Raw genomic sequence first — 15,130 nt, forward strand, 5'->3', positions numbered from 1 at the left:
AAACCAATTTCTTTAGCACGACACGATTATTATTAAAACTTCATCCCATTAAGATCTTAATAAAATGATTTTTTTCTCGTTATCATCCAAAAACCAACTAATAATACGATTTCTTTCTCGAACTAGAATTCTATATCTAAATTTAGCTACAATTGAAGTATAAAATATGGTAACAATGAATAGAGATGTGCCGAGTCGGTCAAAATCTATATCCGCATCAGCGCCCCTAGCGGATTATCTCAGAACTTGGAAAATGTATGGGCCAATACGTAAACAAATACCAAAACAGTCATATTTCTCAAAACGTAAAAACTCATGGTAAGGGTATAGATACGGACCCAAAACTCAATTTTCCTACTCACCCACTTTCAGCGCACATATGGTGGCCTTGTACCGATAATTGACAACGTCCCTTACACGATGTGTTTTGATTGGCGTGGCGTGTGTGTTTGTTCAATGTACTACGTGATTACGTTTAAATTACGTTAGCCTTGAATAATGTCTATAAAAAGTTCAGTAAAGAGGTAAAAGATCCATTAAAAAGTACGGATATGATAGATCTGTTTCCATATCTCGGATATTCGCGGATACGGAAATTTGGCACATCACTAGTAACGAAATAATGATACTTAGAGTGTATTGGGTGAATATAGTCGTTATCTGCTACGGGTGGTCGGCGCGCGCGCAAATTTTTAATACCCATGCGGAGCTATTTTTGAAAATGAGTCTCAAATTATTTTTCTTTTTTCTATTAGTAGTAATAGTGAGTGGCCAAGGTCCTCCGGTGGTAAGGGTAGCTCATGGTGTCCTCCAGGGGGCTTGGCAGGAGTCAACGAATGGGCGCCAGTATGCCAGTTTCCAGGGGGTACCATATGCCCGTCCGCCCATCGGAAAATATAGGTTTAGGGTAAGTCCTTTGACTAATTTTATATTTATCGAGTGTAATTATTTTAACAATATATTTACTCTGGTGCCTGCAAATTCATAGAAAAAAAATAGAATTCAATAAATGTTATCAATCTAGAAAATTTCTGGGCATATTTTAAAACTCCTTATCATAGTATAACCTATGAAGGACACAAAATTATTTTAAATGTAAAAGAAACTTTACATTAAACCGTTGTTGGTTAGAATGGTACCAAAACAGATATATGCAATATAATCAACAAACAACAGATATTGCATTTCAACTCCTGCTTCAAGGATAGGAACGTTGTTAATAGCAAGATTGTCGTACAATATTTTATCCTCTTCCTGATTCCTCTACTATGTAGACCAGGGGTCACACAACAGGGTTTTGAAGGCGGTAGAACCCTTTGTGGTTCGACTCCGGCGGCACCACCGCCACACCTATTTCTACCTAATAACAGCAGTGTTCGGCGCTGCGATGTTCCGGTTTGAAGGGTGTGGTAAGGGAAACAGACTTTCCCGAGGCGTTCCAGCTTAGTCCTCAAGGGTAGCGGCGCATCTGTGGCCGCAAATATTAAGCGCGTAAGAAAAACTTTGCCCATCCCTGATCTAGGCCGTTACAGAAGTCCAAAGGTATAGTTCGCGCCACACTTCTAGTCCGCTCTGAAGTTGTTGCCCGCAGGTGTAGTCATACAATTTACTATGGCATCGCAATTCATTTCTATATTCAGAGCGGACTAGCAGTTTTACGCGGACTATAACAATAATCATTTATATGCTGAATAAATCAGATGAGCTGCATCCATTTCATATACTACATGCAAAATGCATAAAATATTACAAATGTAACATGTAAAATTGTATGTCATTTCTAATCTGTAGTGCGTGAATCAGCCAAAAATTAAAAAATTGAATGTCATGGGTTGCCCGATAAGCCTTCTCGAGTGATAATGAATGTGTAAATAGGAACTTTATCTGATTGACATACGATTGACAGCGCGCGGCGTCGCTTGCGAGAACGCGCGCAGTTTTTATAATGTTTGCGCGTTTTATTAAATCATATATTATTTTTTTATAAGAATGTATGAATTTATTTTTTTAATTATACTAGTAGTAGTTTAATTATATTAGTATTTTAACGTGAAATATTGATTATTTCGAGTCAATACACTCAGACTAGCCCTTCCCTTACAGACATTTGTATTACAAGTTTTTATTTCTTTAACTTATTTGTTAACTGGGAGAGGGACTACAGGAAGGTAAAATTTTGAAAGTTAAATTTGACCCACTTCCTGGCAACCGATTGACCCCAACTTTCGTACAAGTTTGATTTGGGTGACAATGTTTCATTGGATTTGGGCGGACGACCCAATATCGCGGAACTATATTTTTTTATTAGATATCAAATTAAAAGGTTTTCTGAAGTGCTTTAATGAAGCTTATTTTTAAAAACATTTTAATATATATTAATTATTTGTTCATGGCCTTATTTTGATTTTTGTAAACTGTTTATACTTTATATTTTTTTCTTCATCCGAGATAATTCTGATTTCGCCAGTTTAACCAGCTGACAGGGTGAAAAGGCATCAAATAAGCATTAGAGGAAATTAAATTTAAATCGTGCAATTAAAATGAGTTTAGGAAATGACAGATATTTTGATATTACAGACAGACACATATATTTATAATTTTATACATAAAATATTAAATATATGAATATAATACTTTCTGTCCAGTAGATATTATTCGTTTAAAAATAGAATCTAAAATAACGACATATATATTTCTCGCTTACACATTTATTTTATTTTATTTATATATTTATTGTAACACAAACACACGGTTAAGGTACAACAGGGCAAACTTAATGCCTGATGGCATTCTCTACCAGTCAACCCTTGGTGAGTGGAGAGAATTTGCGGCAGGTGTCAAAATACATAAATATTGTAATACTTACTACATATATAAATACATATCCAAATATATACATACACACATATATCTAAAATATAATAATAAAATATTATAAATAAATACCTGCCTTTAAATTATGAGATGACCGAAGCATTTTATCGTGAGTTAAGTGCCGGTACTGGAAAGAATCCTTCAAATAATAAGGAGTATTCGTATCATAAAGGATAGAATAAAGAAGGAAGAGAACCCTAGAGTTACGCCTCTGACGAATAGTAAGCCATTTAAGTTGGCGACGAAATAGAGAAACGTGATCATATTTTCGGAGACCAAATATGAATCGAATAGAATTATTGAGAAGGCGCTCTAGTTTATTAAAAAGAGCTTCGGTCAGATCTGGGTAGCACACGTCTGCATAGTCAATAATAGGCAGAATAAGAGTGTTGACAAGCATAAGCTTGGTCTTAATAGGAAGAAAGTGTTTATAGGCAACAATTGAGAGGCATTCAGAAAAAAACGTATTATTTAATAATCTCCACTGGAAGAGGTACTATTTGACGAAATGCAACATCTTATCTGGAATACTCGAAACTGTCGACGATATCACTATGGAATAACACTGGATCACTATCAATACATATGTAATATCATATCAGACTCCAGATATTCTCAAATTCTTGTTCCACATCAATCATTTCTGGGCACAAGATCAGGAAGGTCATTGTCATTACAATGTACCTGCTGACAAATGACACAGCACGTATGTCGTAAACAATGATCTATTGTCGTCAAAAAACAACATAACAACATTAAAATGAATTATTATTAAATTAATGATTACTGGGGTACACTACCGCTGGGCAGCGATCTGGCTCATTTATTTTATTTATAATTTTAGTTATTTTTCAATTAATGTTTAGTAAATATTTTTATTTGCTTTGTTATGTAGTTTAAGTTCTTATAATATTGGAAATAATTAAATATCAATTGTATATTTTCATGTTATAAATAAATTTAAATATGACAATTATTACAATATATCAACAAATTGTTTATTACATAATGCTAATTTTTGAAAAATCAATAACGTTTGTCGTAAGCAATTTCTATATTAAAAATGAAAATCACAACACAACAATACTAAATTGATTACCATCATGCATTACCATCTTTCGACAAATGACTACACAACAAATTATTGTTAATCGTAAACAAAGATAAATTATAGAGGAAAATCACACAAAAGGCAAACAGGTTTATCCGGGGATCCGGATAAGATAAGAGGACCCGGATAATTAATAATAAACTAGATAATAGTTACTGACAAAGTTCGTCCCTAAGATAAGATCTTTTACGCCAATTGTCTTTACATAGCTGGGTTTATATGGGAATGTTATAGTTCCTCAAAATATATCATATATTATGGAGCTCGATAACTGTAACGAAAACTAACAGATATCCAAAATAAAACCTTCCAAAATCGTACCAAAATTCGTTATAAAAATTTAGTATAATTTTGGATAAGTGCGCCACCCTTCTTTTCAGTTACTTTAGAAATAAAATGAAATCATAACGAATTTGTATATTCTTCACTTTAACAATCCCAAATAACTAAACATAGACCGATACATAATAACATTGACCTCAGAATATAAATTTCAATTCATCATTAAGATGCGTCTAATTGAGAATCCAAAACGGAACTTCCTGTAATTGACCGAGAATCGATCCTGCCCCTTTACGTGGCAAAGGGACCACTCCGTAAACAGCATCTTAATATATTTGAGCTAATCTTTTTTTAATTTGGCGTTTCCAGGATCCGCAGCATGTGAAGCCATGGGCTGGAGTGTGGAACGCCAGCAGAGCAGCACCATCTTGCTTGCAATACTATCCGTTTACGAAAGAAATCAAAGGTAATTTTAAAAAGGCTTGTCCTCACAATTTACCTAACTGACTAATGATTCCCGATCTGCCGTACTAAAGGTGCAACAATCGTCAATTATAAAAGCAACAGAGCACACGACTTCAATGAAAAACATGGTAAGGTATGAAGTCAGAATGAATCGATCGAGGTAACCCTGCTCCTCACTACACCCATTTCTGCCATGAAATTGTTCTCTGTTTCGCTGGAAATGTGTAGATGCCGGCTGATTTACATAATTATGAGGCTCAGTGATCACTTACCGTCAGGTAGACAGCAAGCTCGTTTGTTCCTCTAATTTTATTGGTGGTATTGCTAGAATTAGCGGAGGTATTACCAGATATATTACTTTCTTCAAACATATACAGATATTACTAGGTAAATGCTTAAATGTAATTGGTACCGAATAAATATATTTGTCTCCCTTTAACCACCTGAAGTTTATACACGTTTCCACGCCTTATTGAAGCAACGCTGTCTGGAACAGTTGAACCATCTATCTCTCTTTAAATCAAATATACATTCCAAGGCGGCCTTTGGGAAATTATTTCCACATCTCTACGTTTTACATTCAACTTTCGTAATAAAAATTTAAAACGAATGGCGTTTTGCATAAATATTTCCTTCGCCTTCTTTCTTACGCGTACTAAATTGCTACCTTATTTATTCATTCTTTAATTTTAATATTACATTTAGAAGTGTTTCAAACAAAGCTCATTTTTATTAAATTGAAATACTTATTAAACTTTTCAATGATTATTATTGTGGTGTACTGAAGTTGCAAAGAAGAATACAGTCCACCTGATCACCTAATGATAAGATGAGGGTCTACTACCTTGCTAATACTACTATGTGAAAAAAAATATGAAAATATTTTATTTGTATCAAAAATGTGTATGTATGTATGTATGTAACGGAGTCTTTGAGCTCAATTTTCACCAATTTCCACAACTCTGATTAATTTGAAACTTTGCACACGTATCAAGGACCGATTACAATGCAATAATTAGATAACAGTTTCCCATTATCTTATTAGATTAATTAATTCCCCAATTTATGGAGTTGTCACAGACTAAAAAAATAAAAATAAATTATAGTTTAAAAAAGTAAAAAAACACGCTTTTATTGCTAATCGAACTAAAAACTAGAACATAATTTTTAATGACAATTATAATAAAATTTAAGTTATTAAAATAATAATTCCATTCAGATTAAAAAGCGTGGGGTGCATTTTACTGTGGTTCATAACTATTCTTTCATAGATAATTGCCAATAGAATGATTGTAACATTTAAATAACAAGCACCCAAGCATTTATTAAAACTGAATTCAGCAGCGCCTAATTTTCCTTTAATAGAATTCCACTACTTTCCAATTTATTTGTGTACTAGTCTAGAATCATACAGATGAAAGGATACATAAATACCTTCTACTCGTATCTTCACGTACTATTCCTTGTTGACCGGTCTCCCTGGATGCATCATACACTTTACAAACGTTACCGAAGATCCCATGACCGCTAATAATATAAATATAGTGTGAACAATCCGACTGAGACGATATCTGAGTTATGACTGAATGTTTTTAAGAGTTAAGTAAGAAAAGTCAATATTTAAAATGTTGAATTTATAAACACGTTTATTCTTTTAGTATTTCAACCAGTCCGTAATACTAAACACTTACACTCAAGTGTCTCTCCCTTACGACACGTTTCAAATCAGTACCCTTAGTATGAGTTTTTACGTTTTTACAAATATGACTGTTTTTGTATTTGTTTTATTTCCCATACATCTCCAATCAGTTCTGATACAGTCCGCTAGAAGCGATATTTTTTATAAACACATAAACAATTACGGTGTAATTTCGATTGATACTTTGTGGTAGCTATCGAATACTTTTCCTTTCGACACTGACATTTTGGTGACAAATATATCGAATAAATTTTAGAAATTACTGCTTAAATAAAATGGCTATCTATGGTAAGCCAACTTCCCAAACAGCAATGAGCAATACGGCTCAGTTAGATTGACGGGCCGTATTAGGAACTATCCTTATAAAAAAGGGCATCAAGAGTTTCCCCAAAATCTTTCGCTTTCATCGTCAAAATTGTGTATTAAAAATAGTCTACTGACATTTAATCCATATTTTAAAATATCATCACTTTCTTATATGTACATATATTGAAATATCAATACTTTGTATTCTATACACCGTCCCTAATGAAGTTTTATTATTTGCATGATATATTATAGTAATATAGTAAACTTAAACATATTGTAAAATAGGAAACGAGGACTGCTTGTATCTGAACGTAGCGACTCCACACCTCGACGCCAGTGCCTCCTTGCCGGTGATAGTGGCTATCCACAGCGGCGCCTTCATGTTTGGTGAAGGAACCATGTATACCCCCGCTCATCTCATGGATCGGGATGTGGTTGTAGTGACCTTGAACTACCGGCTTGGACCTCTTGGTAAGTAACTAAACAGTAACAATTAAATTGAATTCCTAAAGAGAGAGAAAAACAACTCCGAATAAACAGAGATTATTTGACGCAATTTGATGTAAGTTTGTCGATTTTTCGGTCAACGATTTTAATTCAAAAGTACCCTCTTATCCAACAAACGTTATATTGTAATTCTTTAATTATGTCCTAATACTAATCTATGGTCCTAAGAGATAAGAGAGTTATGATAAAAAAATATTCATACAGATTTTTATATAAATACATCATTTTAGTAAGCATATAGTCCACCTAATCGTAAAAAGTCACTGCTATGTAGGGCAGTGTTTTTCAACCTGTGGGTCGCGGCCCCCAGGGGGGTCGCGACCCTTACTCGGATAATCGACGGCAAAAAAAATACAAGGTTTTACACTACAATAAAAATACAATATCAGTGAAAAGGATGTGCTTGTTTTTTTTTATTGTGAAAGCGTGGTGCTATATTAGAAATGTTAATGATTAAATCATTTTCTTGCCAGAAATGCTAACTTTATTTACCAAACAGGGTTAGATAAATTATTAGCATATCCTGATTCATTATCTTGTAAGAACATTAACAGTTATTAACAACTCTCAGTTCTAAATCTCTTGCTACCAAGTTTGCCCGTAGTTACTTACTTTTAAAGCTTTCGCGGCGACCTTGCAAGCAAAAAAAGAATTGATAGATACATATAAATCACGCCTTTTTCCTATATAGGTAGGCAGAAACTATTTCTTTCCATTTGTAGATAGGTAAATACCTATACATATGTAAATTACTAAATTTCTGTCTGTCTATGTCTTAAGGGGGTCGTGAGAATTTTTCATCCTGTAAAGGGGTCGCGTATACAAAAAGATTGAAAAACACTGATGTAGGGTATGTATGTACAAACTTAAATAGGATTGTAGTCTCACCTGACATCGACTTCAGATGCATTCCCGTCCTTTAGGATTTAGTAGGAGCGTCACATATAAGGTTCTCTACCTTAGCAAATCTAATCTTCAAACCAGAACACTTAACAATAAGTTATAAGGCAGAAGTAGTTATGACGATGGTACTGCGACATGCAAACCAAGGAGACTAGGAAATATTAATATTTATAATAGCAATTCAACAGTTATGCGTTGATGCTATTCTCAAAGTCCATTAAAATATTTTCTTCAACATTATTATGTTGATTTTTACCAGGTTTCCTTAGCACCGGGGACCAGGTATTACCAGGGAATGCCGGGCTCAAGGATCAGGCCTTCGCTTTACAATGGGTGAAGGCTAATATCAGGCTGTTTGGAGGGAACCCTGACAGCGTCACGTTGGTCGGCTGCTCCGCTGGCGGCGCTAGTGTGCACTACCATTACCTCTCGGATATGTCTAAAGGTAGGTTTTTTATGAATGTACAGACAAGCTTTGATTAGGCACATATATTTATAAGAAAAAATATCTTTTGAAATATAACACACCTACTATAGTCACAATATTCGTTCACAAAGCACCAAATGTTCAAGTTATTAAGTTTAAAGCTCGTATAAAAGTATTTTATTGTCTGAAAATTGTACGTGTCTGGAGAAGAACTTCAACAATACTTTTTACATTTTATCACACTGTATCTACTACAACTTGAATGAAATCAAAATTAAAACAGGAATAAACTACCTGTCTAGTTACATTCGCATTATACCACCAAATAAAAAATATCGAAACTTAAAAACTACATCATCATCAACCCTTTACTGACCCACCACTGTCCACGTTGTCCTATTGCGGATTAGTAGACTTCACATACCTTTTATGATTTTTTTAAAGATTCCTCAAGTGTGCTGGTTTCCTAACTATAATTTTCTTTACTATTAAAGCAAGTGCTAACTATTTCCTAATGCTGCCTTTAAATAAACATAACCTATTTCAAATCTCCAGGCACATTCCATAGAGGCATGCTGTTCAGTGGCGTGGCTTTATCCTCCTGGGCGATCGCGTTGAAGCCGCGGGAGAAGGCCGAGGCCCTGGCCAGCATCATGGGCTGCCCGACCACCAAAACCCGCGAGATGGTGGACTGTCTCCGCTACAGGCCCGCTGAAGCCATGGTCTATGCGCAGATTGAGATGCTTGTTAGTATTGAAATGTACTTGTCGTAAAGAAGTATATTATTCTAACCTACAGAAGACACAAAATCAGAATCAATTTATTTTTTTTAAATTGTCTTAAAATATTTTTGCTTATTAATAGCTTTACTTAAAAAATCCTGCTTGGGGCCGCCCGTATAAAATTGCGAGGACCTCTCAGCAGCATAATCTTGTAAATCCACCTTCAGCGGAAAAAAAAAAAAAAAAAACCTACACAAGAATCTAAAAAATCTCATAATATGGTAGAACCCCTCACGGTTCCACAAACCAACCTTCCACCGAAACTGCTTAACTATAGTCTGATTCATAATTAGGTGTCCAAAATGTAAACAAAGAAATGTCACTGTCAAAATACGATTACAGGTATTGTAAACCCTAACAAAATAACAAGAAACAAAAACTTTAACAAACTCAATAAAAAACTTAAACGAAACTTAAAAATGGCGGCAAAAAAATGTTTTGGATCCTGATTCGTGTTACCATTGTCACATTTTAATTTTCTACCATAATCCTTGTTTTTATTATTATTACTGTATGGAACGAAATTGACGTAACATTAATATTGGAAAATGTGAATTGATCTTAATTTGTTTAGAGTATCATTTTATTATCGTTTTATTACTTTAATATCGTCAAAAATAAAACACTACCATTTGAAACGAATTTTCTTGATAGGTCAACACCGTTGTTTTTTATTTTGGACACCTAATTATGAATCGGACTATAGATAACGGTGTGGCGGTGGTACCTCCCCTGTCGAACCAAAGTAGAATTAGCTTTATTCAACCTCGATCACCTTTTAAATTAATATCTCATTTCTTTTTTGTCTTAACAGGACTGGAGAGTGCACCTGTTCACACCCTTCGTCCCAACCATAGAGGCCGCTGGGCTGAAGAGTTCCTTCGTGACTCAGTACCCATACCACGCGATGCTGGCCGGCCGCATGGCCAAAGTACCGCTCATCACCTCCATTACTACTGGTGAAGGATTGTATCCTGCAGCAGGTATATCCTAAATATAAAAAAATATATAACAACAAATGTCTTCGTACATACAGCGACACCATAACAATACAATAAATTATGGTACTTAGACTTTAAAAATAAGTCGACAAAAATGGTTGATTTTAGAACCTAACGTTTGGGAATACGTGAAAATTTTGATCTTGCCAGGAGCATGCAGTTCATATCGTGCCTGGAGAGCTTATAACCATAATTACGACGCTGCCAATAAAGTTATGTTTTCCATTTTATAAATGTGACTATTATCTGCAAGAAATCTTTGTGACTGTTCTTATTAATTTTTAAATCAACCATCACAACTCCACAGTATACCAGACGGACCCAACTATCCTGCCGGAGCTAGAATCTCTTTGGGAGCAGCTCGCCAGCAACATCTTCGAATACAACGAGACGTTTCCCCTTAACCAGCGCCCCGAAGTCGCTGCTAAAATCAAGCAGAAGTACTTCGAAGACAAACGAATCAGTCAGGAAACCTTCCCACAACTGATTGAGGTAATGTATATAAATAGATACACCGCCCTATAAAATATGACAAGCGAAAGAAGGAACTACCATACATTACTTCCACTTTTACGTATTTACGATAAACACAATATTTCAAACTGTATGATAAATGGGATACGGTTGAGAGGTCAATATTTATGACGGTCCAGGAAATAAAATATCTCTAACCTAAAATGTAGGCATACTTTAGGATTTACTTTATCGTGCTATAGGATGGATTTATTTTACATACTTAAATTAAATATTGGGAATGAAATCTAAATTGCAGACGAAGTGGACGCAGATTTAAGTTATTTTATTCGAATTAAATAAATAATTGTAATACTTAATCACTTACGTCAAAATTTAAACATCTCTAACTAACTCAAGGATAGGGCAGGATGAACTAATCTAAAGTGATTTATAAATACATCGCTACTCCGGATGCCTAAATTGAAAAAGCCTCTTCATCAACTTAATACCACTGTAAAATTAGCAGACTGGTATGGAGGTGCCTATTATTAGCCAAAAAACCAAGAAAACATCACCACATTTTAAATGTGATAATTTTCATATGGCTATAAGAACAAAAAGCTAAAGGACTTTTTGTACCTTAACATTGAAGGTGGTAGAGCCCTTTGTGGTTCGACTCCGGCGGCACCACCGCCACACCTATTTCTACCTAATAACAGCAGTGTTAGGAACTGCTGTGTTCCGGTTTGAAGGGTGTGGTAAGGGAGACAGACTTTTCCGAGACGTTCCAGCTTAGTCCTCAGGGGTAGCGGCGCATCTGTGGCCGACCTCAGGTAGGAATATCTAATCCTATCTGAGGTCGATTACAGATATCCATGGGCGGCAGTAGCCACTTACCATCAGGTGAACTGCATACTCGTCTGCTACTCGTATATTATAAAAAAAAAAAAACCTTAACATTTATATCACCAGGCTTTAGGAGACCGTCTCTTCGTCGTGGACGTCGGCAAGCTGGCCCAACTCCATGCCACTGAGTCTGAGCAACCCACCTTCCTGTACCGCTACTGGTACCGCGCCAAGAGCAGCTTCTCCAACATCATGGCTGCGAATGACGAGAATTATGGTAACTCCAGAAACTTCACACTTACAAAGTTACCTTTAAGATTTACGTTTTGATTGTGTGGCGGTTAATCTACATCTATTTTCTTCTCTTTATAAGCAGCGTAACGCTGCTGGGTCATAGTTTGTGGGGTCAAGTATTATGGGGGTCTCTAATGTATTATGGGGGTCCAATTCAGTTCCCTTTGTGATGATGTAAACAGAACCCATTCAGTCTTTAGTTGGAATTATTTAAAATCAAGTGGACTGTAATCGCTTTTGCTATTCTACTACAAAAGGAGTGTTACTGTTATAAATAAACAATAAGTAGAAATAAATAATAAATTGAAAGTGAGAGAACCCTTTGTCAGTTCATATCTATGTGAAACTTATATGAAGTTGATTCAAAAATGGTTTATAGCAGTGATAGTCTAGTGGTTAAGAAACTCGGCCTCTCGATCGAGGGGTCCGAGGTTCAAATCCCAGGCACGCACCTCTGATTTTTCAAAGTTATGTGCGTATTAGATATTAATTATCACTTGCTAAACGGTGAAGGAAAACATCGTGAGTAAACCTGCATACCTAAGAGATTTATAAAAAAAAAATCTCAAAGGTATGTGAAGTCTACCAATACGCACTTGGCCAGCGCGGTGGACTATGGCCTAATCCTTCTCATTATGAGAGGAGACCCGTGCCCAGCAGTGGGACAGTAATGGGTTGTTGATGATGATGATGATGATTCAAAAATGAGATTAGCAATAGTAGGTTGACTACCTTTACCATCAGATGGACTGCAAACTCGCTTGCTAGTTCTGTTACAAAAAATATAGTATCGAAACTAATTAATTACACTACTTATTTTGTTATTCCAGGAGTGAGCCACACAGATGATGTGATGATGGTGTTGAAGCCTGTGGAACTCAACCCTGAGGATGTGAAGATGAGAGACCTCATGGTCGACATACTATACAGTTATGCGTCTACTGGGTACATATCACTAATACAAAAATAATAGATTTCATGATAATACTCAAAGCTAAATTCATTCAAAAATTCATTTCAATTCATGACAAAGCTAAATTCCTATTAATGGTGAGGTGATGGTGATCCTAGTTCCCAGATGAAGTGTAAGTGAGCTGCTTGGGCAAAGATCACGTGTAAGCAAAATGATTTTCCACAGCAATTTGATAGTTATGCATAAATGCTAATCTCGAAGTGGACCATATTGTGATATAACTAAAAAAACAAAATGTTTGTCTTAAAAGTAGAACAAGTTGGCCAAAATCTTATATACGAGTATAAAGTTCTCGTGACACAATGTTAGTTACCGTACTCCTCCGAAACGAACTTACCGATTTTCACCAAATTTTATATGCATATTCAGTAGGCCTGAGAACCGGCTACTATCTGTTTTTCATACTCCTAAGTGATAAGGGTTGTTCACCCTTAACATTTTTTTAAATTTTTGAACAATTTTTTTGTTTTTATTTTTCTATAATGTGGCTTTCAAAATACATACAACCCTTAATTTTTACCCTTTTATCACCAACGCCTATTTTTTGATAGCTATTTCAGTAATTCCATCATTTTTCATACCGGTCGATGTTCGATTTTTATTTTTTTTATATGGCAACACAACATTTGCCGGGTCAGCTAGTACAAATAAAGTTCTGCACTAGCATTATATACTTTTAATTATGACTTCTTAAAAGTTAAAAATGTATTTTAGCAAAAAACAAAAATAAAGAGATTTTTGTTTTTTGGTATATTTTGGGTATATTTTTTCGCCTATGCTGAGGGCTTAGGGCTCCAGGCCTAAATGTCTTATATAGACCCATGTTTTTTATGTTGCTCATTTTTATTTTAGAGCGCCACAACTACCAAACAGCCCACACTGGACTCCCGTGCAACCAGGGTCATCAGAACTCAACTTCTTGGAGATCATCGCAGACAACAACATCCACATGAACGTCAGCAGGGACTTCGGCCAGCGCTCCTTCTGGGATAGTCTTGGTTTCCTCGAAAATGAAAACTACAATGTTTAAATAATAGATGAATTGTAAATTTGTGTTTTGTTTTTTTAATTATATTATACTTTAAGCAGCTTCGTGTTTAATTTCCATTTAATTTTCCTCAAAAGTAGAAATTGAATATTGAGGAAAATAATTTTTTTCAGGGCACAATTTTATTTGCACAGTTCAGTAAAATTAAGAAGTATTTTTAATTTAATTTTGTTTTTTTATTATATTTTTAACTATTTACTTATCTTCAATTACTGCAAAAAATAGAAAGAATGGCGTAAATAAGAAATATGTTACAATTACGTAATACTCTTTTTTTAATAATATTGATTTTAACATTTTTCTTGAAATTCCGTTTCCAAATCAAACACTATAGTATGTTTTTCTTAATGCTCCATATAAGATGATTTATAATTTGTTAATTAGTACCATAGATTAGTAAAGATTACTCACTCCTAACAAGAAAATGTACCCAGTTTTGAGAATTGAAATAGTTGCGTAAAAAAGTTTTGCCACGTCTCCGTGCTAAAATGTCCCTAAAATATTTGAAATTATTATTATAAATTATTTAATTATCATGTAAATTACGCAGTATTAGTTATTTATTCGTAAATTTTCTCTAAAAATGTTTTTATTTGTCAAGAATTCAAAAAAAGAACTTACTATAATTAGCCATTTGCGGCTTCATTCAATTTCAAGGCGACGTAGTATCTTTACTAATCTATGATTAGTACCCAAAAAAACTGTTTTAAGAGCTATCGAAAACATTATCGTATAATATAAATATTCAATACATACATCGTTATTATTTTTATTGTACTTATCTTAATGGCAGTAGTGATGTTATGTCACCTATTAACGTAATCGGTTTCGCCAACTGCTTTGGAGAATGATCTACCTACGAAGTTTGAAATAAAGATCATAATTTGACAGTCTGGCTAGCAGAAACTATCAAATTTCGGTCCTTACTAGGCAAAAATTATATAGATGTATTATTAATACCAATCTTTAATCAATATGTAACCGGACATACGAATTAATGTGTATATGAATAAAATATTTCTGTTATTTTTCCTGATATTCTCATCTTTAGGCCAATATCATATCGTTAAATTGAAACGTTCTTAAAAATAACACATTTTAATAAAACAAGTAAACTTGGGTATGACTATCCCTATTAGCTCTTGAACAAAAA

General features: G+C 34.5%; 1 protein-coding gene across 2 annotated transcripts; it reads left to right on the forward strand.

The window, feature by feature from the left end:
- The first annotated feature begins 658 nt into the window (after positions 1 to 658).
- Positions 659 to 14,011, forward strand: LOC140757606 (venom carboxylesterase-6-like). 2 transcript variants are annotated; one of them, XM_073093438.1, is made up of 10 exons: positions 659 to 907; positions 4,637 to 4,733; positions 7,026 to 7,211; positions 8,410 to 8,595; positions 9,133 to 9,323; positions 10,174 to 10,342; positions 10,668 to 10,852; positions 11,789 to 11,939; positions 12,787 to 12,901; positions 13,782 to 14,011. In XM_073093438.1, exons 1-10 carry the CDS (start codon positions 722 to 724, stop codon positions 13,957 to 13,959), a joined length of 1,644 nt encoding a protein of 547 aa, XP_072949539.1. In that variant the 5' UTR covers positions 659 to 721; the 3' UTR covers positions 13,960 to 14,011. The 2 variants fall into 2 exon arrangements, with proteins under 2 accessions (XP_072949539.1, XP_072949540.1); XM_073093439.1 differs by lacking the exons at positions 659 to 907; positions 4,637 to 4,733 and adding an exon at positions 6,650 to 6,719.
- Positions 14,012 to 15,130: the final 1,119 nt, after the last annotated feature.

This window comes from Epargyreus clarus, unplaced genomic scaffold (genome assembly GCF_041222505.1).
Source record: "Epargyreus clarus isolate Ecla_fem2 unplaced genomic scaffold, WU_Ecla_fem_2.2 ptg000004l, whole genome shotgun sequence".
Classification (NCBI taxonomy): Eukaryota; Metazoa; Arthropoda; class Insecta; order Lepidoptera; family Hesperiidae; genus Epargyreus; species Epargyreus clarus.

Coding starts and splice junctions, on each gene's coding strand:
- LOC140757606 (XM_073093438.1), top strand. CDS start 722: ATGAGTCTCAAATTATTTTTCTTTTTTCTATTAGTAGTAATAGTGAGT. Junction 9,324..10,173: donor ATGCGCAGATTGAGATGCTT/GTTAGTATTGAA, acceptor TTGTCTTAACAG/GACTGGAGAGTGCACCTGTT. Junction 12,902..13,781: donor TACAGTTATGCGTCTACTGG/GTACATATCACT, acceptor TTTTTATTTTAG/AGCGCCACAACTACCAAACA.